At 43.8% G+C, this 26,890-nt stretch overlaps 1 protein-coding gene across 1 annotated transcript in view; it reads right to left on the bottom strand.

The window, feature by feature from the left end:
* Positions 1 to 26,890, bottom strand: part of DOCK5 (dedicator of cytokinesis 5) — a 212,825-nt gene that overhangs the window by 59,657 nt on the left and 126,278 nt on the right. Inside the window, exons 16-25 of the mRNA XM_081236247.1 lie at positions 25,955 to 26,027; positions 23,149 to 23,252; positions 22,002 to 22,185; positions 14,177 to 14,274; positions 13,900 to 13,989; positions 12,325 to 12,425; positions 10,170 to 10,304; positions 4,741 to 4,852; positions 2,679 to 2,749; positions 1,972 to 2,078 (exon numbers count right to left, since the gene is read on the bottom strand). Coding sequence (XP_081092373.1) covers positions 1,972 to 2,078; positions 2,679 to 2,749; positions 4,741 to 4,852; positions 10,170 to 10,304; positions 12,325 to 12,425; positions 13,900 to 13,989; positions 14,177 to 14,274; positions 22,002 to 22,185; positions 23,149 to 23,252; positions 25,955 to 26,027 — 1,075 coding nt within the window. The remainder of the gene's footprint in view (positions 1 to 1,971; positions 2,079 to 2,678; positions 2,750 to 4,740; positions 4,853 to 10,169; positions 10,305 to 12,324; positions 12,426 to 13,899; positions 13,990 to 14,176; positions 14,275 to 22,001; positions 22,186 to 23,148; positions 23,253 to 25,954; positions 26,028 to 26,890) is intronic.

Below are 26,890 nucleotides of genomic sequence, written 5' to 3'. Positions count from 1 at the left end.
ACAATTTCTTTAGCTTTAAAAAAAAAAAAAGGCCAACTTGGGAATTCCCCGGCCGTCCAGTGGTTAGGACTCCGTGCTTCCACTGCAGGGCGCACGGGTTCTATCCGTGGTCAGGGAAGTAAGATCCCGCAAGCTGCACAGTGCACCCCCCCCCAAAAAAAAAGCTAACTTGATACTTGCAAGCTAAGTAATATGAAACTAATAAACTAAGCAAGGTATATGATTTTAATTTTTTTGAAACGTTTCACCTAATGGAGAAAATGTACTCGAAAATTTCTATAAATACTGAGCTCCACCAGCACATCTCAGTGTTTCACAGACATTCTGTTCATACTTTCGCAGGCACGTGGACTTCATAAAGTAAGGTATTATCTTCCTTCTGAGATCTTCACATGATAAAATATCATTCTGATGAGTCCAGACATTCTGGGCACTAACAGAAACGACTGTGACTGGTGATAATACTTCCTCTGTTGGAATCTTCCAGGGCACCCTTGCTCTTCTGCTCAAAGAACGCATCTTTATTGTCTCATTTATGGTTTATGCATCCTTCGAGGCAGAGGGAATCACAGCGTAGTAAGAGGTTGACTAGTATTAAGTTTTCCACTTAAGAGCGCTCACTAGCTTTCTGCACTCCCCCTGACTGGGTCCTTGGAACAGCTGAAATGTCTAAGCACAAATTCTGAGGCTCAGAAAAGGTCAGAGCCAAAAGACATGCTGATATGATCTAGTTCAAGTCCATCCTTCCACAGAAACAGAAGCTGAGACTTAGAGAAGGTCCCTCATTCGTCCAAAGTTACATAACTAGCCAGGGGCAAGGCTAGAAGGGTTCTCCCACCAACAACCCCCTCAACTTTTCCTATTTCTGAGGTGTCCTGCCAGTCCTCAGACCCTCCAGCCAATACACACAGCATGAGTCACCCTCTGGGGCTCCCTGACCTGGTGGTGGCTTCAAAAGAAACTCTCACAGCTGCCCCACCCTACCAAGTTTTGGGTTTACTGGGAAAGAACCAGGTATTGGACCTCTTTCCCATGTCAACTTTGGGACAGGAACACAGTGATTTCCACCTGGTGGCTATGTGCTTGACTCTAGTTACAAAATGAAGAGTCTTTTGTCAGTGTAAGAGTGTTCTCCTCTCTGCTCCTAGCAGTATGATGGTAGTCTGGCTCTCCTACAGCTCCTCGCAAAACCTCTCTGATTTATAGTGATTGCCAATTTCCATGGTGTAATCCTTCTGCCACGGTCACTCTTCAGCCACTAAGTTGACATGACTGGGCATGGAGTCGAGAAGAGATGTGCATGACCAGCTCCGCTGAGCCAGTATAAGTGGCATGCAGTCCATCACTGCCCTACAGCATCATGGCATCACTGCCTGCCCCAGCCCCTGGTTACTGACGTTATACTCTAAGTCAAAGGAGATGCATTTGTTTAAAAGGACCGTCTTTACTGCTTGTCTATTACTTTATGGGGTTCTTATTTTGAGGACAAAGTTTGCTAATTAATGAAACACGACTTCAAATTAAAGATTAAAGAACACATGGGGGCTTCCCTGGTGGCACAGTGGTTGAGAGTCCGCCTGCCGATGCAGGGGACACGGGTTCGTGCCCCAGTCTGGGAGGATCCCACGTGCCGCGGAGCAGCTGGGCCCGTAAGTCATGGCCGCTGGGTCTGCGCGTCTGGAGTCTGTGCTCCGCAACGGGAGAGGCCACAACGGTGAGAGGCCCGCGTACCGCAAAAAAAATAAAAATAAAAACAAAAAAGAACACATGATTTTGCTTTTTCAGGAACTATGGGAATGCTGAACTGATTTCACCTTCTCCTTAAAACTGGTTTCCCAGGAGGTCCTCAAGTACCAGCAAACGATTGGCAAGGACATTATTGACATTAAAAAAAAAAAAAAAAGGCAGTGTTGGCTGAAGAAGACAGAAGACTGGGATTTCTGTAAGCAGCAGTTTTTAGTGGAGACTCACCCGACTGCCGGAAAAGATGGCTCTCTACTATCTTGGTCATGCAGTTCAGTTTCTGGCGAACTAACTGGTTGTCGGGGATGCTCTGAATGAACTTGCAGAAGAGCACGCTGCAAGAGAAACCCCAGTAGTCACTGTTTTTATTCTGCCGAGTTCAAGGGAGCGTTACGCTCTTCCCCTCTACTGGGAAATTATTTGCGCGTGGACAGGTTTACCTGGAATTCTCTCCACAATGACCTGAGAGTCTGTCTCTAGGAAGCAAAGGAGAGGCTGTATTCTGTTCTCACTCCAGGGCTCAGCCTGGGAGCTAAGTCAGCCTCAACTGGCAAATTAGTCAGGTCCATCACTGCTTGGCAGACCTACCTTCACCCTCAATTTCTGCAGAAGTCTTTTCGGGCTACCTCCACCCCAGTGTCAATCACCATCTGACTCAGCATTTCGGGGGTACTTAGGTATAGGGCTGGAAGCATATTATTATGTACTTTTTTCTGTAGTTAATTTTATGTCTGTGTGTCTTGTTTCCCTGGAGAGAGTGCAAAACTCTCTGAGGGACTGGCTTTGTGTCTTCTTTTATGGCTTCCACAGAACTGAGCACAAAAAGGTGTTCGGTCAATACGTGTTAGAAGAATCACAGCATGTGTAGCCGCCTAAGCTCAAGCCAGCAGGGGAGCTGCTTCTCTGTTAAGAAACAAAAGTTTTTGGCTATTTACCTGAGCTCAACTGGATCGAACACGAGTTTGACGTCATTAATGATGCTAGGAAGGTACTTCAAGGCTGCCCCCTGCAAGAAAAACACCGAAGGCATATTCAGTTGCCAAGCAGGACAAATACAGAATTTCCTGCTTGATCCCAGGAAGAAACGACTGATGCTGGGATCCTGAACAGGGAACTGGACACAGACACTCTCGCAATGAAGAAGAAAGCTGATGTTGCTCTACACGATCTCCCAAGATCTTTTTCCTGAAAAGTCCAGAGGCACAGCTTTCTGCCCTCACCACCCAAGATCCACTGTCCATTTAGAATTCAGTTTTCTACCCAAGGAAGTTGTTAAAATCTTGACATCTCCCTCACAAAGTCGCCCTAGAGAGCAAAAAATAAAGCTCGAACTTGAGTCTTTAGGGATTACATATTTTACCTCAAAAAACTGATAATGATGAAGAGGATGGGGACGATGGGCTTCTGGGAGGAAGGAGAGCCCTAAGAATAAAGCCTGTTGCTTGAATCATCATCAGGATCAACTGGCTGAATTCACAGGGTCCAGAAATGCCATTCAAGGGACGTCTAAAAGGGTAGTCGGTCATCTTTGGTGAAACGTCCATTTAGGTCTTCTGCCCATTTTTTGATTGGGGTATTTGTTTTTCTGATATTGAGTTGTATGCGCTGTCTGTATATTTTGGAAATGAACCCCTTGTTGGTCGCACTGTTTGCAAATATTTTTTCCTACTCTGTGGGTTATCTTTTCATTTTCTTTATGGTTTCCTTTGCTGTGAAAAAGCTTTTAAGTTTGATTAGGTCCCATTTGTTTACTTTTGCTTTTATTTCTTTTGCTTTGGGAGACTGATCTGAGAAAATATTGCTACAATTTACGTCAGAATGTTTGGGCTATGTTCTCTTCTAGGAGTTTTACGGTGTCATAGATTATATTTAGGTCTTTAAAACAGGCACATGAAAAGATGCTCAACATCGCTAATTATTAGAGAAAACCAAATCAAAGCTACAATGAGGTATGACCTCACACCGGTCAGAATGGCCATGATCAAAGAGTTTACAAATAATAAATGCTGGAGAGGACATGGAGAAAAGCGAACCCTCTTACACTGTTGGTGGGAATGTAAATTGGTGGAGCCAATTTTTATGGAAAACAGTATGGAGGTCCCTTAAAAAACTAAAAATAGAGTTACCATATGATCCAGCAATCCTAATCCTGGGCATATATCCAGAAAAGATGAAAACTCTAATTTAAAAGATACAGACACCCCAATGTTCAGAACAGCACTATTTACAATAGCCAGGACATGGAAGCGACCTAAATGTCCATTGACAGGTGAATGGATAAAGATGTGGTATATATACACAATAGAACACTCCAGAGCAGTAAAAAAGAATGAAATAATGCCATGTGCAGCAACGTGGATAGACCCAGAGATTATCATACTAAGCAAAGTCAGGAAGAGAAAGACAAATACCATATGATATCACTTATACGTGGAATCTAAAAAATAATACAAATAAATTTATTTATAAAACAGAAACAGACTCACAGACATAGAAAACAACCTTATGGTTACCAAAGGGGAAGAGAAGGGAGGGATAAATTAGGAGGATGAGATTAACAGATATACACCACGGTGTATAAAATAGATAAACAACAAGGATTTACTGTATAGCACAGGGAACTATATTCGATATCTTGTAATAACTTATAATGAAAAGAATTTAATATATATATACACACACACACACATATATATTTGAATCACTTTGCTGTACACCAGGAACTAACACAGTACTGTATATCAAATGACTTCAAAAAAATTAAATAAATAAATAAATAAATAAATAGCTTGTCTTTGGCAAACCAACATTTGAAAATACAAATGTACATAAAAGTTAAAACAAAGGGATTTCCCGTTACTTTCTATAAGTCATTCTAAAATTAACAAGTTTTCCACGAACTAACTAGGATTAATTTTCTTTTATCTCCCACCATGGCCAGTTCTATGTTGCCCCAGAACATCCTCACCGACAGCATTAAGAGTTACTCAAGCTGACCTTGATCTTGACAGCTTCCTCCAGAGGCCTGTCCATCAGCATATTGAAAGAGAGAAATAACTGGCGGATTGAATTACTAAATTCATCTCCATCTTCACTTTGGCCATAAAATCTTCAGAGAAAAAAGAGAAGGTGGGGAAAAAAAAAAGAGAGAAGGCGGTCAGATTCTCCATCTTCAAAAGAAGTTTTCCAACAGATCTGTTGCCTACACAATGCTGGAGGCCCATGCCTCACTGGTCACCTCTTTACACCATGCCCAGAGGAGTCACACGTGCTCTTAGGTGGTTCAGGAAGGGGCCCAGTAGCTGGGAAGTTATCCCCACCTGGACAAAAGGAAGGTAGCGATTTGTACGTAGAGTCCTACAACAGAGCTCTCCCACTGGCCCCCTGAAGCTGTCTGAAGGCCAGTCTTGGTGATGTCCTCCATCCTAGTGGCGTGTGGGCATTTCTGGCACAGAGTAGGGAATGGCTGGAAGCAGCTTTGCCTCAAGTAGCAGATAAGCCCTGCATGCAAACCTACCATCCTCAGCTCATCAGCAGAATGTCCAGCAAGTAGCGGACTCCCCGCCCAGCTACCTTCCCTGACAGCCCAGTCCTGCCACCTCCACGCCTCCCCTCCTGCCACTCCCTCCTCTTCTAATCTTTGTGTCTAATCCCTCTGCCATTTGAATCATTCTGTCTCACTGCAACAAGCCCTGATCATTTGCGTTCAAGTTTCAGACAAGGGGTAGAGAAGCTGCTCAACCCAGAAACGTTCTGAGCCCAACCCAGTCTGCAAGTCCAGTTAGCATCCTTCTATCCACTGAACTGGCCATGCTGGTGCCGACCTGCCTCTAGGACAGGGTCCTCCCAGGACACGGGCTGCCGTAGTCTTTGCTTATTCATGCTTGTTTGATTAAAGTACGCTATCAACTGAAAGGTTGGTTCTTTCTCATAAGTAGAATTCAGAAGGTCTTTGGCCTATTTCTCAGAAACACAAAAGTCCCCAAATTGTAGTCCAAGTGCATTTACACTGGGTGGCAATCTTACCACCAACTGTCAAGAGTAGGGATGGTTTGAAAATGTTCATAGCAGCCCTATTTACAATAGCCTGGAGATGGAAACAACCTAAGTGTCCATCATCAGATGAATGAGTAAAGAAGATGTGGCACATATATACAATGGAATATTACTCAGCCATAAAAAGAAATGAAATTGAGCTATTTGTAATGAGGTGGATGGACCTAGAGTCTGTCATACAGAGTGAAGTAAGTCAGAAAGAGAAAGACAAATACTGTATGCTGACACATATATATGGAATTTAAGAAAAAAAAATGTCGTGAAGAACATAGGGGTAAGACAGGAATAAAGACACAGACCTACTAGAGAATGGACTTGAGGATATGGGGAGGGGGAAGGGTAAGCTGTGACAAAGTGAAAGAGCAGCATGGACATATATACACTACCAAACGTAAGGTAGATAGTTAGTGGGAAGCAGCCGCATAGCACAGGGAGATCAGCTCAGTGCTCTGTGACCGCGTGGAGGGGTGGGATAGGAAGGGTGGGAGGGAGACGCAAAAGGGAGGGGATATGGGAACATATGTATATGTATAACTGATTAAATTTGTTATAAAGCAAAAAGTAAAAAAAAAATTAAAAAAAAAAGAGTAGGGATGGTTTGAACTTAGAATTTTATACACACACTCAAATACATACCTACATGCATATACATATTTACATTAGTCTCCTCCGTTCACCTATAACTTATATGGTACTCATGGAATATGAAATTCTCAGAAAATTATTCAATCAGAGGGTTTCTGCTAATCCTCAATTCATCCATTTTGCAGAACTTTAGAAAAGAACTTTATTTGCAATTTAGTCCACAAAGTATATCAAAATTAACATACCCAGAACAGAACTCACTTGATTTTCCTGTTCATCTTTAAATAGCCCACGTCTTGGCAAACAGCACCCCAAACCTAGAAGTTATTGACAGTTCTTCCCTTTCTCCCATTCTCCCACCAGATCTAACAGCAAGTCCTATTATCTCTTCACGCTAAATCAGTCCACTCTCTGCATCTCCTCAAAGACAGAGCCACCGTATCTCACATCTGAGCTATAACAGCCTATTAAGTGGTCACCCAGGTTTCACTCTTAACCCCTGATAATCCACTTTCCACCCAAGAGATGAGATGATTACGTAAAATGTAAGCCAGATTCCACTACTTCTCTAACTGAAACCCTTCAGTGGCTTCCCGTGACACCTGGGATGAAATCCGAACTCCTGGCTGTGACCTGGGAGGCCCCCATCACGCACCTGCCTGCCAGGCTCCGTCCTCCCATTCCCAGTCTCCACGGTCCAGCAACACTGGCTTCTCTTGATTCTTTAGCTGTTCCTGCTCACTGCACTTCTCTCCCCTGAGATCTTCAGAGGCCATCTCCTCATCTTTCAGCCTCAACTCAAACCCCAGCTCCTGGAGAGGCCTCTCCCACTAGCTCAGCTCAGGGAGCCTTCCCTGGTCACTGTCATAACAACATCTTCCCTCCTAGCTCTTATCCATCTGAGATGATCTTGTGGGTTTCTTTCTTTATTATATGCCTCCCTGGCCTCGATGTAACCCACAAGCACCATCAGAGCAGGAACCTTGTCTCATCTGCTAGATCCCAAGATCTAGTGGCAGGTCCCCAGATCGAGGGCTAGGAGGGAAGGCGTTGATATGACAGTGACCAGGGAAGGTTGTTTGAGCTGAGCTGGTGGGAGGGGCCTCTCGGGAACTGGCATCTGAGTTGAGGCTGAAAGATGAGGAGGTGGCCTCTGAAGATCTCAGGGGAGAGAAGTGCAGTGAGCAGGAACAGCTAAGGCAAGCGCCCTGGGGGGGGGGGGCGCCGAAGGGTGTGCGGGAGGAATCAAGAGAAGCCAATGTTGCTGGAGGGCCTAGAGCAACACCTGGCACCCTATCGCTGTGACTTTAAACAAGGGACTAATATGACTGAGCTTCTCAATGTCCTATTGTGTCTATCAAATCCGAGCAATCCGAGAATGCAGACTACCAGACTCTCTATCCCAGATCAAGCTCTTCTTTAGAATGAGAAAACATCAGGGGGAAAAATAACCGCCAACAGGCCATTAGGGACCAAGTTCAACACAGCCACTCTCTTAGTTCATCTCATGGGTTAATTAACTTGGCTTTTCCATTGTTATCATGCAATCTGACAGTGAAAATGATGGCCCAGATGCAACGCAACATTATGAAGGGTAAAAGAGCTAGTGGATCATAAGTGGAAAATATTTTAAAATTTTCCTCCATTAAGGTTTTTTCTTTTTATGTTTTTTTGTTTGTTTGGCCATGCCCCGTGGCATGCAGGATCTTAGTTCCCCAACCAGGGATCGAACCCGTGCCCCCTGCAGTGGAAGCGCAGAGTCTTAACCACTGGACTGCCAGGGAAGTCCCTCTTTCTATGTTTTTATGAGGATCTTTATTGCTGGACATCACGTTTGCAATACAAACTTTTAGGTAAGGGAATGTTCCCTCTGTAGGACACCCTAACTGAATATGTGGAAATTCAACATAATTACAAAACACAAAGATCCAACTATAAAAGACCCCCTGGAGAGAAGCGGAGACTACAGAGGCTGTGTATATGCTCTGAGTTGGGTGAACACTGCCTGCTTCTACTAGGGAAGGAGGAGCTGTCATTCGTCCAACTCAACTTTTAAGTCACTGAACATTTTTAAAAACCATAAAAATGTACAAATTCATTGTAGAAACTTTAAAAATGCAGAAAGGAGGGCTTCCCTGGTGGCACAGTGGTTGAGAGTCCGCCTGCCGATGAAGGGGACATGGGTTTGTGCCCCGGTCCGGGAAGATCCCACATGCCGCGGAGCAGCTAGGCCCGTGAGCCATGGCTGCTGAGCTTGTGCATCCGGAGCCTGTGCTCCGCAACGGGAGAGGCCATAACAGTGAGAGGCCCTCGTACCGCAAAAAAAAAAAAAAAATGCAGAAAGGAGAAAAACTAAACCTCCTTAAAGCCCTCTTATCTACAGTTTACTCATATCTAACCAGTGTCCAATCCTGAAATATTTTTGAAATGAGATCATATTACACTTATGTCTTCTACCTTAGTTTTATTATTTAAGAACCTATCAGGGTTATCCTACCTCGTTAACATACCCTACATTTGAAAGGGCTGAATGTACATACTTTAACATTCCTTTTTGTTTATACCTGATGGATTTTTTTCCATTAGATAGATTTTTAGATGGGGTTATTACTGGACAAAAGTGATATCTTCCTTTGCTCTGTGTGTGTGTGTGTGTGTGTTTGATTTTTATTCACAGTGCCAAATTTCTGTCCTTAAGAATTTATCTTCCTATCAGCAATAGAACACAGGGCCAATTTTTGTCCAATCTCACCAAAGGATAAAGATTTTTCATCGTTATCAAATGTGCAGGTAAAGATGGTGTGTGTCTATCGCATTTTAATAGTATAAATTTCTTTTTAAATTTGAGCATTTGAAGTTTTCTTTTGTAAATTATGTTTTTATTTTGTAGTAAGGATATTTACCATTTTTAGTTGATTTTTAAGAGCCTTTAATTAGTAAATCTACTGACCTTTGAACTGTACTATAAGTTACAAGCTTTTTTTCCATGTTAATTGTTTGCCTTTAATTTTATGATTTTTTTAAAAACACAAAGTTAAAAAAATACACATGCTCAAATCACAGGCTTGAAATCCTCTTACCTACAGCTTTACTTGTATTAACATATTAGCATGTTATCTATCTAGTTTCCAAACCTGCCTTAGAAAAATATTTTAACAGTTTGGAAATCCAGCTATTATTAAAGGGTAGAGATGGCACTGGAGTTGTGGGCATTCCCAGAAAAGTTATTTCCTCAATCTTGACTTCTATTGTTTTTGATGGAACGATTATCCTAGAAATACAAACCGGGAATTATCGTATCTCTGGGGCTTAGTTTTCCCAGGTACCTAAGCCTGGTGTCAGCAAAGAAGCACACACCTCAGGAAACACCTCCTCCAAACAATTGTCACTACTGTCCATCTACTCCCAACAACAGCTCACGATCCTAGATGTATACACCCAACATCATCATGAAGCCCGCTGCTGTATTAAATACAATCTCATCACAGGAACCTGACTTCCTAGTTATTGTCACCAACAAAGACTTTCAGTAAGTTGCACATTGTAGTCACCTGCATCCCTAAGTCCTGCTGTCACTACTGCCCTAGAAATTCTGCTGATCTAGAAGGACGTCACATGAACCTTCTTTAACGGTTGCGTAGTCCACCCTCACCTTCACCCTGAAGTTCTGAAATTTGGCAGTTCCATGACCCAGCTGCTCACAGTTGAACATGAGCATAAGGGTTAAGGAAAACTATGGGGAGAGAGGATGGAGTGCGTCAACACTGCATTACAGTCACTATTACCTCAAGTAGAGTACTCTAGATTGGATGATGAACCTAAACAAGTACTTTAAGGCTTTCAAAGAAGCAAAACGCAATTCCGTCTTGCTGCAGTCATCTGCATTCGCCACGTAAAAGTTCAGTACCTTGGAGAGTTTCCTGAAAAGGACAAGAAGAAGAAAAATGTCAATGGGGCAAAGCGGTACTCTGGGGTTTGGGGTATGCTATACAGAAGGGAACTTGGCCTCCTGGGGAAGTAGAAATCACAACTATAGGAATTATTTCTTCTAGGATATGCCCTGAACAGGGACGTTAACTCCTTCGTAGTTTAGTTTTCTCATTGCAGTCTAGGCTTGGAGCTTCCCTTCTGCTTAGAAATAAGGGATGATTTCTTTCCCTTTGCAGGACTTTAAAAAATGATCAAGAAATCAAAGAGTTGAAGGGACTTGAATCATGAGTATATTTTAATCTCTAGCATGCTATACAGACATGTTCAGGTGTTTCTGTAAGGGAGGGACTGTCTGCCAAAGGTAGTCACCTTAAAAGCAGTCTAATTCCCTCCAGTCTGCCCCAGCTGTTTGGGATCCATAAACTGGAGCCAGATGGAAACTTTACTGAGTGTGGGAAGAAGAGGAACCCATGGTTCTGAGCATCTGAACACATGAAACTGCTCTGGGATTTTTAGGTTGTTCTCTGTGCCGTTCCAGAGTCTTTGGACTAGGCGTTGTCGTAACCTTGGGCGATCTCACATTTTTGAGGGCACTGATATTTTGAACTTTCCTTCTGGGAATCTCTGAGTTTTCCTAATATTAAGAAAAAGTCACAGGAATCATGTGGAATTGATCCATTCTTGCAATTGATCCATTCTTGCAAATAAACCCAGATTACCAGAAACACACCACCTGGAGTGTTGCATCTGGCTCTGTGTGATAAAGACCCAATGACAGGATTTCATCTCTTGTAGCTGCTGCCGACTTAGAAAGTGAAGCTATAGGGTGGAAAGAGCCCTATCCCTGGTGTATCTGCTGCTTCCCGCAACCCAGGGGGCATTACATCCATTGTGTTAATTGGGGATTATGCTACATGACACCTCTTCTAGGTCACTTATGTTTTATTACATTTCTGGACCTTTATGCAAATAAAACTGAGAACTTTCTTGTTTAGTTCAGAAAAAGCCACGAGGGATCAATAATCTGAATGACAGAACAGGTCAGCAGCCCTTGGCATGACCTGGCATAAGCCACTGTCGGAAAGATCTTTGCCATCTCAACTCTGTTCCAGTCACTGTCACATTGCTCTGCACAAAAACCAGAATGCAAGGCGCGGGGTGACAGGCCACATCCAAGGGCATGAGGAGCTGAGCGCTGCAAGGCAAAGCTCAGAGTGAGCATTAGTCAGGGGCTCACAAACCAAAGACAGAAAGAAGGCTGCACTTTGGGGGCTTCTCTGGTGGCGCAGTGGTTGAGAGTCTGCCTGCCGATGCAGGGGACACGGGTTCGTGCCCCGGTCTAGGAAGATCCCACATGCCGCGGAGCGGCTGGGCCCGTGAGCCATGGCCGCTGAGCCTGCGCGTCCGGAGCGGGTGTTCCGCAACGGGAAAGGCCACAACAGTGAGAGGCCCGTGCACCACAAAAAAAAAAAAAAGAAAAAAAAAAAGAAGGCTGCACTTTGGAAAAGGTGGAGACCATCCCCTCTTACGTAAAAGAAAAAAAATTAAATCTTCTCATAACCTGTAAGTAATAAATTCTACAAAGCACTTGCGGTGTACAGTTGAGGGAATGACCCTCAGTTCTATCACATGTCGTCCTGCTTCATCCTCTGTTTGATCCCACGGGGGCCTCATGCCGATCCCACTGACACCCACCTCCGAAGATCCTGGATTGGGTCCTCCGTCCTGCACTGTGCTCCTAACAGCTTCAACGCCTCACCTATAGATGCTCTGGATTCTTAAAGAAGTACAGCTTTATCTCTTCCGTAACTTCCCAGAAAGCAGGGCCTGAATGTAATCCCTTTGCCATGGTTAGAATAGTTAGATGGTTCCCACTTTCCCCGGGGTAGCTTGGAACAAGGTTCGAGGCAAGGGTACTCAGCTCACATCCCTCTGGTTTCTCAACAACCTGGTCCCAAGAGCACAAACCCGACCATCCAGCCACAAGCCCTGCCCAGGCCTGGTACTTACACATAGGCCAGAGTGGCACTGAAGTGCTTGTAAATGTAGGTCTCCAGGACAGGATTGAAATGCTGGAACTTGATGTCGCCTATCAGTGAAATAATAAACACCTGCCAAAGGTGAAAAACATAAATAGCAGCATAGCACAACCCCCGGCATTCTGTCAACAAGCTGGGGCTGAACATCTGGAGCCTTCTTTTCCTTCTTGATCGTTATGGGAGCATTCCCATGGTACTATTCCAGAGCTGAGGTCAAGTCTTGGGGTTTCTTTTTATTTAATACAACAGAGAGAGACCATTAAGTGTCAGGCACTGTACTAAATGCTGTGAGGAAACCAGTACAAGCCAGCAACCCTAGCCTCGGAGAGCTGAAGGCCTCAGAGAGAGGGCGGTGCACAGGTAACCAAGTCGGGGAAGAAAATGGGATGAGAGGGGGAAGGGTGTGGGGAAGGGTTTCCCATGGGAAGAGTAAACACTAACCCAAGGGTGCAGCTAATGAAATGCTCCAGGAAATGCTCCAGGACATCTGTCTCCTCAGTGCAGTGTGGGTGCCTCTAATAACTGAAGTCACCAGACTTTTGAGTCTCAGTTTTCTGCTTATGTTAACTCTTGTCACTACCGGACACAGAATCTACTGATAGAAATAACCACTTTGCACCTACTTGTGATAGAACAGAGCAAAAGAAGGGGCACCTGGGACTTCCACACATGCCCGTTGCCAGCTGCTCTGTCCCAGGGGAATCTATCTCCAGACCTTCTCCCATGGAGTCATTACCATAGACTCTCTTGCCCATAAACCTGGCCAGGTGTGATCGCAGCTGGGGGCATTTCTCTTTGTCTTACATCCTTAAGTGTCAACATCCTAAACTCTTCTTGAATCTACCAGTCTCTCCAAGTTGATGAATGACCTGAAGCTGCAATTTACCTTCCTCCTTCTTTGCTGCAACATTCAGGGAAAACTCTGCCCTGAACTTTAACCCCAATAATCAGAAAACGATGCTTAGTTTGGATGTGTCAGCTTCCGCCACTCCACTGCCATCTCTGACCTTCCCAGAGTCCGATATCCCCTCTCCTTCTTTGGATTTCCGGTCTTGGAATGGGTTGCATGTTTTAGTACTTTGTGTGACCATTTGAATTGTCTGCTGGGTGGCGTATTGTACGTAATGAGACCAAGACTCATCTCTGACTTGCAAATTCACTCTCCCGGGCAAGAACGCACAAGGACACGCATACACAACAAACCACCATAGTCTTTGTTAACGGTACCTCCTGGTTTAGGACCAATTTTAAAGCGAGTTAAAGGGATTCCTGATTTCAAATGTAATAAAACAGCTTGTTTTCCCTAATGAGAAGGAGAAAGCTTATCAAAAGGGAAGATCTAACAGGACACAAAGCCATAAATGTCTTGACTCTAAGTCAATTGTATCCAATGTTACTTGTGGGAATGTAGCCTCGAGAAATCCTCAGAGAAATGTATACAAATACATATGCAGGAGCCTACGCATCACCATTATTTATAATACTGAACTATCAAAAACCACACAGTTGTGAGAACAAATGCTAGATAATATGTGTAACTGCTTACCAGTGCATCAAACACAAGGAAGTCATATGTTTCATCGTCTGACATTTCCATCATTATGTTAAAAAGTGCGTCTAGCGTATCTTGCAAAAACTGAAGAAAAACAGAGAGGGGATAATTAGGTTTCAACAGAATAGGTTTAAAAATAGCATTTTCCTAAAAATAGGCACAACTGCTTCCCAATTTAGACAAGTTTTATGTTTACACTCATCGGTTTAATTTAAAACATTGAACTAAGGATGCAGTGGCTGTGGTCCTAACTGTGAACATATAAACGTACCTTGACAATTTCTCCTCCATCCACCTCCATTAACTTCTTTAAGTTGTGTTTAATGTTCTGAGGGTTCGAACGCCAATTCAACAAGCCTAACAGGTCAACTAGGAAGAACAACCACAAACCATAAACGTTAGACACGGATTAGCAGAGCAACGCACACCATTTCAGGACACAGTGACAGAGCTCTCTAGAAGAGATCATTGCCCCTAACGGTGGCGAATACCTTATGCAGTCTTTTAGTTTACTGCCTCCTACCTAAAGCAGAGAAAACCTTGGGGTCTTCTTTCCTTCTTCAGGGGAAATAAACCAACCACAAGGGCTTCCCTGGTGGCGCAGTGGTTGAGAGTCCGCCTGCCGATGCAGGGGACACGAGTTCGTGCCCCGGTCCAGGAAGATCCCACATGCCACGGAGCGGCTGGGCCCGTGAGCCATGGCCGCTGAGCCTGCACGTCTGGAGCCTGTGCTCCGCAACGGGAGAGGCCACAGCAGTGAGAGGCCTGCGTACCACAAAAAAAAACAAAAAAAACACCCCACAAATGTACAAAAACATAAAATGATGCCCGAATAGAACTCACGTCTCTCATCTAAGACATCACAGCCTTACCAATGAAACACTTAAATAACCTTCCTACCTTTAATTTGCTGCACTGCTTAATTTGTCCCGTCACTACGTGTGTCTCGGTGGATGCAGAGGGGAAAATAAAAACTTATATATGTGCATTGATTCATTTAAATATATCCACACTGTAGAGTAGACTTTATTTTTTACCTTAAAAGAATTTTTTTATATTGAAGTATAGTTGATTTACAATGTTGTATTAGTTTCAGGTGCACAGCCAAGTGACTTAGTTATACATATACAAATATCTATTCTTTTTCAGACTCTATTTCCCATATAGATTATTACAGACTATTGAGTAGAGTTCCCTGTGCTATACAGTAGGACTTTGTTGGTTATCTATTTTATATATAGTAGTGTGTATATGTCAATCCCAACCTCCCAATTTATCCCTCCCCCTGACCTTCCCCCCTTTGGTAACCACAGAGCAGATTTTATTTGTTCCGTTTTTGAGATGAGGAAACTGAGGTTTTGTGAAATTAAATTACTTGTCTTAGGTCACACAACTGCCAGGGAGCGGTATGAATGGAATTAAATGAGATTTATCTGATTCCCAAAAATCATGTCCTTGCTACAGTCATACTGCCTCCACAGAGTTCTTCAAAGAAATAAACAGACGAGTAGATCAGATGGTTTGCTATCTTGAAAAGAAGGCAGAACAGAAGAATGGTCCTTAAGGTAAGTCTGGGACAAAAGTCTTGAGGTGTTTTTGGATTTAAAAAATGCAGAGGGCTTCCCTGGTGGCGCAGTGGTTGAGAGTCCACCTGCCGATGCAGGGGACACGGGTTCGTGCCCCGGTCCGGGAAGATCCCACATGCCGCGGAGCGGCTGAGCCCGTGAGCCATGGCCGCTGGGCCTGCGCGTCCGGAGCCTGTGCTCCGCAACGGGAGAGGCCACAGCAGTGAGAGGCCCGCGTATCGCAAAAAAAAAAATAAATAAAAATAAAAAATGCAGAATTTGGGATCTTTAAGTCCCTTTCAGCTTTAATGAATGTCTAGATAGTAAAAGTGAAATAACAGGGAAACAAAGCAGGCAGCTGGACTGTTACTACTTTATCATTTTGTTTAGTGCATCATTTTACTATTTACAGAGCATTATCTAGTAAAAGTAGCAATATGTACTTTTTAATCAATGGATTTGTATAAATATATATTTATAAGTGGCTGAAAATGTATTCTGTTCATTAGAACAGTCAATTTGCTTCAGTGTATTTGTTTTACTGGCTTGCAGACTGTTTAGTCCCTGGGAAGCCTCCAAAGCCTAGAGACTTGCCACTGTCAACTGAATAAAGTCCCAATGCCAGTCACAGAAGGCAGTAAGGCCCCTCCTATGACCCTCCTGCCAGCCCATCGCAGTCAGACAGATCAACTCAATACTCCCCAAGCTACGGCATGCTCTGAAATCGCTCCCTGTCTTTGCATATGTCTTCCCTTTGTCTGAAATGCCCAGAAATACTTACAATACTATGTATTCAGTCAGCTGCTACTTCTACTTCAAGAGCCATCTCAAACATTATTCCCTCTGGAAAGACATACCCAATGGTTCTCTGCTATCTGCACTCCTTGTCCACATACATACACATTAGGGCAAATAATTAACAACACACTTGGTATCTCTTTGGCTCTTCCCATACATTGAAACATTTCAGGGAAGGAACCTTATTGCATTCCTTCTTATACTGCATCATAGCACTAGCCACCTAGTAGGTATTCAATACATGCTGGATCAAAGATTGAATAGATGGGGCTTCCCTGGTGGCGCAGTGGTTGAGAGTCCGCCTGCCGATGCAGGGGACACGGGTTCGTGCCCCAGTCTGGGAAGATCCCACATGCCGCGGAGCGGCTGGGCCCATGAGCCATGGCCGCTGAGCCTGCACGTCCGGAGCCTGTGCTCCGCAACGGGAGAGGCCGCAACAGTGAGAGGCCCGTGTACCGCAAAAAAAAAAAAAAAAAAGACTGAATAGATGGATGGAAACAGAACCAGGAGTCCCAGGGAATCTGGTAGTGTACTCAAAACAATTCTTCACTTTCTTCATTCCTTAAGTAAGTACTTAATAATAGGCACCGTGCTAGGCCTATCCACTGGGCACTGTCCACCTCCATCTTCCCATCTCCTATTTTTGCCACGTGCTAGTCAACCGTACCATTCCACTTGTTACCTCACTCCACGCGTGGCTGCCTAAGGAAAAGGATTTGGATACTTCATCATGCTGAAGAGTCACGCAGCAGATTTAAGAATCTGCAAGGAACCCACTAATCAGTCTAGAAGTTTACTCCCTAGAGATATTTGCATGCCCCATCACTGCTAATATTAGGAATAGATTTGGCATCTGGTGAATCATAAGGTCTTAGGGCAAGAAATGTGGTGACACGGTGTTACAGGAACAGCCCTAGACTCACCGTGTTTCTGGGATTCATACAGGTTGATGAATAGCTCTGGTTAATTTCATTTGATTGCTGTAGAGTATCTATCCCATCGTATGGATGTACCAGAATTTATCCATTCTACTGTCGATAAACAACCAGTTGGGTTGTGGTTTTGAGCTGTCACAAACAATTCTGCTGCAAACATTCTCATATGCCTATCTGGTATCAGCAGCATTTTCTGAGGTATAAAACTAGACTACATTTCTGGATTATCAAGAATGCCCACCTCTAACCATATTAGATACTATCTAAACGTTATCCAAAGTTGTCCCAATTTACATCACCATCAGAAGTGTGTAAGAATTGGGACTTCCCTGGCAATCCAGTGGTTAGGACTCTGCGCTTCCACTGCAGGGGGCACAGGTTTGATCCTTGGTTGGGGAACTAAGATCCCACATGCCTCGAGGCCAAAAAAAAAAAAAGTATATAAGAATTCACACTACTCTGAATGATAATCCCCTAATTTAGGGTAGTGATTACCTTTGGGAAAGGGTTAGGGACCATAACGTTTAAAAAAGAAAAGAATGACAAAGAAAACCCTTAAGTTTTAGAGTTACAAATATCTGTTTTCGGACCCAAGTCCACCACTTATGAGTTTCGCCAAAATATTTCAGCACCTCAGCTCGGCGCTCCGATCAGTAAACTGAGGTTAATAATGAAAACATTGGTGTCTTCCCGTGCTAGGCTGTCGGTGGGTAAAATGAGATGTCTGTGAATCTGGCACAGGTCCACACCTGCAGAGACTCGACTCCTCTATCCTCACACTCCATATGGGCCCAGCAACAGAATGACCCCATATACATCAGTCTGTTCTAATTTTGAAATAATTCATAAAATAATGAAGGTGCCTACAGGCTTTGTTTGTAACAAAGTCCAGTGGCTTTTAACTTTGGAGTCTGAATAGCCCTCCAAAGGCTAAGGAGAAACGCCTTTGGTCATGGCCTCCGAGTGAAAGGAGAACAGCTACCCTCCTCTTGATCAACAAATGCCCTCATAGAGTTGATGATTTATTCATGTTCCTCAGCTTCTTCTTTCTCAGAAGAAATTGAATTGGTTCATTATCACTCCCATCAAATTAGAAGAAAGCAAACACACTTATTATCTGTCACTGGGAATGCGCCATTTTCTCTGATGCTCACGATGTCACCTCATCTTCCCCAAATCCGTCCCCTCTTCCTACCCCCATCCAGGTTGACAGCAGGTCACCCCGCTCTGGTTTAGATGAGTTTTCCTCTTTTTTTTTTTTTTTTTTTTGGCGGTACACGGGCCTCTCACTGTTGTGGCCTCTCCCGTTGCGGAGCACAGGCTCCGGACGCGCAGGCTCAGCGGCCATGGCTCACGGGCCCAGCCGCTCCGCGGCATGTGGGATCTTCCCGGACCGGGGAGCGAACCTGTGTCCCCTGCATCGGCAGGCGGACTCTCAACCACTGCGCCACCAGGGAAGCCCGAGTTTTCCTCTTTAAGTCTTCTTTGGGACAGGATATTCTTGGAGACTTTTTTTTTTAAAGTATGTTGAGTGTTTCTGAGATCTAAACACTAGGAACAGGATGACAACAAATGGAAGAGGACAGTTCTACCCGATGGAAGTTTCTGTGATGATGGGAATGTTGCAACCTGTGCTGTCCAGTAGGAAAGTCACCAGACACAGAAAACCACTGAGCACTTGAAATGGGGCGAATGCAACCAAGGAAATACAGTCATACCTTCACTTGACTTTAATTAATTTAAATTTCGCAAGCAACATAAGGCGCGGGACAGCACAGGTTTGGAATGTTTAGAAGATGAGTGATGTTGGTATCAGCGCATCAAGTTGAGTACTGCTACCTGTCAATAAGCTTCCTAAAGTTTTGCCTGGGAGATAATAAACAATGTAACAATATGGTTATTTCTAACCATTATCTCTAATAAGTTAATTTTACAAACTTTTATTACTTGTTTTCTTCAAACCTAGTCTCTAGGACGGATAATCTACTAGATGTTTGGTAAATGCTCTCTTTCGAATATCCCTTTAGAGCCCCAAAAGTACATCGATGCTTTCTCTCATCTACCATCAGAGCTAAAAAAAATAAATAAATAACACTTTGACATTTCATAGTTAAAAATTTGGAAAATACCAGAAAGAATAAAGAAAATAAGAACTATCATCCAAACTTTTAGAGTAATTAATTTTAGCCTTTTTCTATGTACATATAATAATGATGATGATGACAACAGTTAATACTCATGTAGTGTTTACAATGGGCTACACATTGTTGTTTTGCTTCTACTTATTTTAATTTACTTCATTCTTTGAAATAAATACTATCATTACTCCCATTTTAAAACTGAGGAAACCAAGTCACAGACAGATCAAGTGACTTGCCCAAGATGAACCAGCTAGTAAGGGGCAGAGCTGGGATCTGAACCCAGGCAAAAGGCTCCAAATTATCCTCATAAATTTAAACAAAACCGGGATTATACTCTACATAGTGTTAACATTTTCCCATGTCTTTGACTGTTTTGAAATATATTTCACAGCTGTACATATTTTATCATTTAATAACATTATATACTTTAACCTGACCCCAACTATTGGACATTTGGACTCTTTGCACTGTTCCCCTATGATGAATCATAGGGAAACATCCTCATATATAAATCTTTGTGCACATCTCCCATTGTCTATTTAGGTTCAATTTCTAGGGGTCACAGTACTGGGTCAAAGGGTCTGAATACGTTTAAGATCTTTGATACACCTTGTAAATCATCTCCCATAAACATACTACTTAACCTCGTATCAGCAGTTTATTTATGTTTACTTTTTCCCTAACAAGGGTTATATCACTGATACAGTTTTCTTGTGGCTTCCATAAAGCTCAGAATGCCTTCTGGCTTAACTTTTAGTGTTTTTTTTTTTCTTTTACTAATTAATAGACTTTATTATTTTTTTGAGCAGTTTTAGGTTCACAGAAAAACTAAGCCTGAAGAACAGAGAGTTACCGAATACCCCTTCAAGGCTCCAGGGTTTCCCCTATTAACATCCTGCATTACTGTGGTACCTTTGTTACAAATGATGAGGCAACACTGATAAAGATGATTAACTGAAGTCCCTCGTTTCAGTTAGGGGTCGCTCTGTGCAGTATATTCTGTGGCGTTTGACAAATGTATAATGACGTGCATCCATGTACCCGTTAGGGTATCATTCAGTATACAGTTTTACTGCCCTAAAAATCCCCCAGGCTCTGGCTATTCATCCCTCCCTCTCTCCCCGAGCCCTTTGTAACCACGGATCTTTTCATGTCTCCATAGTTCTGCCTTTTCTCTGGCTTAATTTTTGGTGCCTGCTTTTACTTTCCCATATGTAACAGCTCTGACCCTCACACTGTTGAGTCTAATCAACTGTCCAAGTTGAAATACTATCCATATTCTCTACGCAGCCAAGATTCATCAAAATAAACGATACTGGGCTTCTCTGGTGGTGCAGTGGTTGGGAGTCCGCCTGCCGATGCAGGGGACACGGGTTTGTGCCCTGGTCCAGTAAGATCCCACATGCCACGGAGCAGCTGGGCCCGTGAGCCATGGTCGCTGAGCCTGCGTGTCCGGAGCCTGTGCTCCGCAACGGGAGAGGCCACAACAGTGAGAGGCCCACGTACCGCAAAAAAATAAAAATAAAAATAAACAATACTGGGCTTCCCTGGTGGCGCAGTGGTTAAGAGTCCGCCTGCCGATGCAGGGGACACGGGTTCGTGCCCCGATCCCGGAAGATCCCACATGCCGCGGAGCGGCTGGGCCCGCGAGCCATGGCCGCGGAGCCTGTGTGTCCGGAGCCTGTGCTCCGCAACGGGAGAGGCCACAGCAGTGAGAGGCCCGCGTACAGCAAAAAAAATAAAAAATAAAAAAAATAAAAAAAATAAAAATAAATAAACAATACTAACCCGTTCTAAAGATCAACCACAAGCTATCTGATCCTTGAGTGTACCTTAGATCTCAGCTGTTTTGTCTACCTTATCACTTCCCTAAGGCAGAGCCCCCAAATCTTCTCAGAGGTCAAAGGGACTAATCCTCCACATAGCACAGGGGACAAAGAATTTCTAAAGCAAGTCCCCAAAGCAGCTATATTCAGCAGGACTCCTTACAAATTACACAGGTTAAATGAATAAGAAGCTGTTATTGGCTATCAACTGTCATGATATACACAAGAGAAGTGAAAATTGCTATCAGATTTCATGAGGGGACAAAATGAAGCCGCATTTGAACTCTTCAGCTGATGTTATGGAAAATCTGACTGCTTGGGGAAAAAAATCGAGAAAGAGGACTCTATATGGGGGACAGATGGAATGCTAACAGGAAACCCTCCCTGCTCTTGGCCATACCTGCTTGGACAGGAGACTGATGCTCCTCTGCCAGTATCCTCCCCTTACTACCAACAGTTCTTGTTCTATACATGATACAGAGCACAGTATTAGAGTTCTTTGCTGCCTTGAAGGAAGGAAACATAAGACTTTCGCAATTCACAGCCTCTGTTAATGAATACGTTTATAGATTTTACCATATTTAAAAACCACCAAAATGCTTTTCATTCTAGTGGAAAGATAGACAAAGAAGCCTCAGGAAGAGCTTTAGCTATCTAATCAGTACTACCCAGAACATCATGTGAAGAGCAGAGAGCAGAATCCAGATAGCCCAGGACCCTACCTCAGAAGACACAAAGCCCCACAGCGTCCAGTCCCCTGAGGCTAACAAAGAAGCCTAGGAGGACCAAATAGAAAACTCATTCTGGTGTCACCGAGGTCAGCACACCTACCGTTCTGAGTGAGCTTTGTGGAGCAGATAAGGGTGGCAATCTGAAAGCTATCTTTTGTGCTATCCTTGTTTGGCGTAAAGTTGGCCGGGGTTTTGGATGCTTGGAGCTCCTTTTCTTCCATCTCCACTTTGGTTCCAGGCAGGGTCAGGTAGAATTTAGCATCTTCCATTTTCTTGTTGTCACCCTGCAAAGGAAGCACGTTAGGGACACCAGGTGGTGGACAAAATCTCTGATGTGCAAATAAAATAGTATCTACCATGAGCGCAGTGTACTTCCAACCTGAGAAAGGAAGTTTTATCAAAGTAGATCCCTTCCAACTCCGAGATACTGTGATACTGTCCCAGAGTTTGAGTCCAGAAATAAGTTCAACATTGAATGAAGACAGAATAAGTTATGAACTAGAAGTCAACACTCTAGTCTCTGCTCTACGTACATACATAAAGAATAAGGTTGGATTTCATTTTCTTGAACAGGTAAATGGTCACAATGATACTTCACTGGGTCCTCTGAGAAGAAACAGCTTGCCATGGCTTCCGACCCTATTTTTGAGCTCAGGGGCTGCTAAGGGAAATACACATCAAGTGGATTCATCTCAAAAAAGCTACCAACCGTGTGAAAAGCCTCCTGGATATTGTTGGACAAAGGAGATCTTCCCAACATCTGCTTTCTGCTCTAAAATTTCCGTGGAAGAGATAGTTCTGCAGCAGTTAGAGGGGAGAAGAAGGACACAACTGATAGGAGAGGAAGGGAGGCCACAGAACGGAGAAACGGTGCCTGGCTCACGCCGATACGAAAACCACATCCTACCACGTCCACCACACTCTAACCCAGCCCAACAGTGCAACTATCGATGCTCCACATAGGCTGACGCAAAGAGCAGAAGAACAGCCCTCGGCTGTTCAACCTCCACGGACGCCATTTGCACGAGAGGGAGGGACCATCACGTAAAAGACTAAAGGGATGGGAGACCACGCAGCTGGTGTGACCATGGTCCTCTGGGGTTCTAGACTTGAAGGGGCAAACGCGTACAGCCCAAGAGAAGTTTCTGATAGTTATACACCTAAGTCTGAAAGGAGCTTTCAGAACCAATGTCAGAGGGAGTAAATATGTCCTTAGCCACTTTCTGAGCCTCTTTCTTTAGCATCACCTTATAAAGCACCAGATCATGCCGCCCGTCCTGCAGAGTGGTGCCGTCCGGGTTCATCAGCTTCACGAAGGCCACCCCGAAGGCTCGCTCTGATTTATCTCTGGCTGAAAAGACAGGAATACATGTCTGAGCAGGGCAGAAAGATACCAGGGGGTGATGGCTATGAGAGCTGATGGCACATTTTGCTCTGGGGTTTGGTGTTCAATCGTGCTATCATCGGGCTTCCCTGGTGGCGCAGTGGTTGAGAGTCCGCCTGCCGATGCAGGGGACGCGGGTTCGTGCCCCGGTTTGGGAAGATCCCACATGCCGCGGAGCGGCTGGGCCCGTGAGCCATGGCCGCTGAGCCTGCGCGTCCAGAGCCTGTGCTCCACAACGGGAGAGGCCACAGCAGTGAGAGGCCCACGTACCGCAAAAAAAAAACCACAATCCTGCTATAAACAATACAGTTGAGCAAGCCCCAAAAAGCCATACGTACTGTCCACGTCACAGACTCCTTGAAGGAAATAGTTCCCTAACGGAAATCTTCTGGTGCCCCCAAGTATGTTCCTTTTCCGATATTTGTGAATGAATGACATCAGTATCGACTCGGTCATCCAAATCAGAACTGTGGGTGTTGACACTGACCCCACCCCCATGCCAACTCCGCGTCCTGAGCGCCTCTGGAGGCTGTGCCTTTTCTCTCCATCCCTGCTGTTCCCACCTGAGGCCAGGCCACCCTCACCTCTTCCCTGTATTCCCACAAGATCTTCATAACACATCTGTCTCCAGCTCTTCTCCACCCTTCGGGGATCTCCAAAATCAAATCTAGGGCTTCCCTGGTGGCGCAGTGGTTGAGAGTCCGCCTGCGATGCAGGGGACGCGGGTTCCTGCCCTGGTCCGGGAGGATCCCACATGCCGCGGAGCGGCTGGGCCCGTGAGCCATGGCCGCTGGGCCTGCGCGTCCGGAGCCTGTGCTCCGCAACGGGAGAGGCCACGGCAGTGAGAGGTCCATGTACCGCAAAAAAAAAAAAATCTAATCTAATCAAGTCAACTGCCCTGCTCCAAAACCTTCCCATGACCTATCTCACTACTGCTGTTCTAAGACAGACTCATTAAGTATTTTGTTGATTATCTTCCAAGGTTTATGATGCCATCTAAGATTTCTGTTCCTCTCTTCTTTCCAAGATAGTAGCCCTGGTGCCAGGAGAAGTGGATATGTGTGTCCTGTGGCATTTGGGGGAGGAGGGTCCGGCCTCCTGAGAAAGCAAAGGGCCTCTCTCCTGGTCTTCAGCGGTTGGCCTCTGAGCTCACCATGTCCCCTGCTTAAATGTCTACTGCTGGGGTGACTCATGGCCTGTTCTCACCACAGGCACACCTCTAAGGTCTGCTCTGCCTCATGTTACCCAGATTGGCTGAGCATAGGATTATACTACAGTTTGTTCATCTGTTCTCCTATTGACGGCCAATTTGGGGGTACCGTGACTAAAGCTGTTATAAATATATACGAAATCACGATCACCAACACCACCCATACAGCATGCTTTAATGGCTCCTCCATAACAGACTTCAAAAGAACCTTCATCTTTCATGATCTGGCTCTAGCCTGTCTGGAATCAGACCACTGACATGTCAATCCAGAAACTTACTAGCCCTGTGACCTTGGGCACATACCTAACATCTCTGTGCCTCAGTTTCTTTATATATAAATGTGGATTAAAATGTGTATGGGTCTTATTGATTCCTGTAGATACTAAACAAGATGGTGTATAAGAGCTTCACAAAGTGTCTGGTACAAACTAAGAGCTTGATCAATGCTAGCTTAGTATGACGGAGAACTGTACGAAATTGCTGATAATTGACTATTTGCTGATACTTGACTATGTGATACTGACCTACAAAAATGGCAATTTCAGATGGTTCCATCTAATATCATGATGGCTCCCACATTAGCCCTACCAAGCTCACTTTGCTTTTCAAACACATTTCTCCACCAGCACCCTTCACTGGGCTAACTTCTGCTCACCTTCAAGTCTCAGCTAGGATGTAGGAAACCTTATGCAGAAATCCCCAGGCAGGGTTAGGTGCTGTGCTTACTCCCTGATGTTTGCTGCTGTAACACGTATCATGTTCATCTGAACTTCATCACCTGTTTTCTTGCTCCTCTTCCTAACTAGACCACAGAGACTTTGCAGAGCAGTGACTGTGTCCTATTTGCTGTTATCTACCCAGGGCCTGGCCTGCAGTCTGGTAGGTAGATGGCATTCAGAAAATTCAGTTTGGGAGGAAGGACTGCATTTTTATGCAGTGCTGAATGAGAACAACACTTCCAGAAATGTTATGATCAATCTGAAAATAATCAATATTCTCCTCTGTTCACACCTTAGGAAAGTCAACTCATAAACTGTGATCTAAGACTTGAAACAGTTCTTTCATGAAAAAAAAAATTGGGGAAACAACAGATTGAACAGTTTTCTTGCTTCAGGATTTCTCAGCAATGTGGCAACATACACGGTGAATGTCTAAGAGGGAGACATAATATACAAGTACTTTCTATCCCTATTCAACTGGGAAACACTTTTTGTCAGACAGCATCTATTAGCATTGTAGAACCTTACTATTCATAGAGCACATTTCAGGGAAATTCTGATACACAATGATAAACACAGATCTTGGAAGCCTAGAAAAATTCATTTTAAGATTTCCTTAGCTTCACTGGATCTTGGAATAAAGATGCCAAGTATCTCATTCTACAGACCCACAAAAGCACCGTCAAGAAAGAGTAAACACTGTTTTGATTGAAATATGTCGTAGACCTCCTAATACTCACATTCCTGAGATGACCGGTGTCGGAAGGTAAATCTTATATGGCAGCGAGCAACTTCTTCTATAGCAATGGATACCTGCACGATAAAAAGGAATATCAATACAGTCCCCTGCACTCATAGTTCATTTTATAAAATGAGGCACATTTTAGTATCTGATCACAGGAGTAATTCCTATAGAGTTAGATTTGGTGTAGGGTTTCATTCAAAGGAGATTTAGCTATTTTTCAAAACCAAAAGAATCTCAAGAGAAGATCATCTTTGCTGTTTATCATAGATTCTGAAAATGGAGATATTACAAATTTCTAGTGCTTTCTCAAGTGTGAAGCAGGAGATACTTCAGGGGGAAAAGACCAGTACTTTCAGGTCTGTGTGCAAGACTGCAAGGTGTACATGGATATGTTAATAGTTACGGCCTGTAATAGAAGGAAAAGATAAAATACTGGGGACAAGGAAGCTTTTTTTTTTTTTTTTTTTTTTTTTTTTGCTGCTTACATATACAGAAGAGACAGGGGAAAGAGGCATGGAGCAATGTACAGAGCAGAGAATTTGTAGCAAGTAGTTAAATAAATTATGGTATGATTATATAATGGAATATTATGCAAGTATCTAAAAATATACTTCTGAAGGCTTTTTAATGTCTCAAGAGAGTTTGAAAAGGCACAATATAAATTTGTATGAATGGTATGATCCAAAACCTATGAAGTATATAAAATTGTGGAAAATGGTTACTTCTGAATTAAGATATTAGTACAACTTTTTTTTGTTTGTTTTTTTTAGTTTTCTATGGAGAGCTCATAAAACTTTGACAATCAGAAAAAGCCAATGTGGATAAAGAACAAGGTCCTACTGTATAGCACAGGGAACTCTATTCAATATCCTGAAGTCAACCATAATGGAAAAGAATATAAAAAATGTATAGATATGTATAACTGAATCAC

The sequence above is a fragment of the Mesoplodon bidens genome (genome assembly GCF_964165515.1).
Source record: "Mesoplodon bidens genome assembly, chromosome: 6".
NCBI classification, from domain to species: Eukaryota; Metazoa; Chordata; class Mammalia; order Artiodactyla; family Ziphiidae; genus Mesoplodon; species Mesoplodon bidens.
This window is presented reverse-complemented; position numbering and strand designations above follow the sequence as displayed.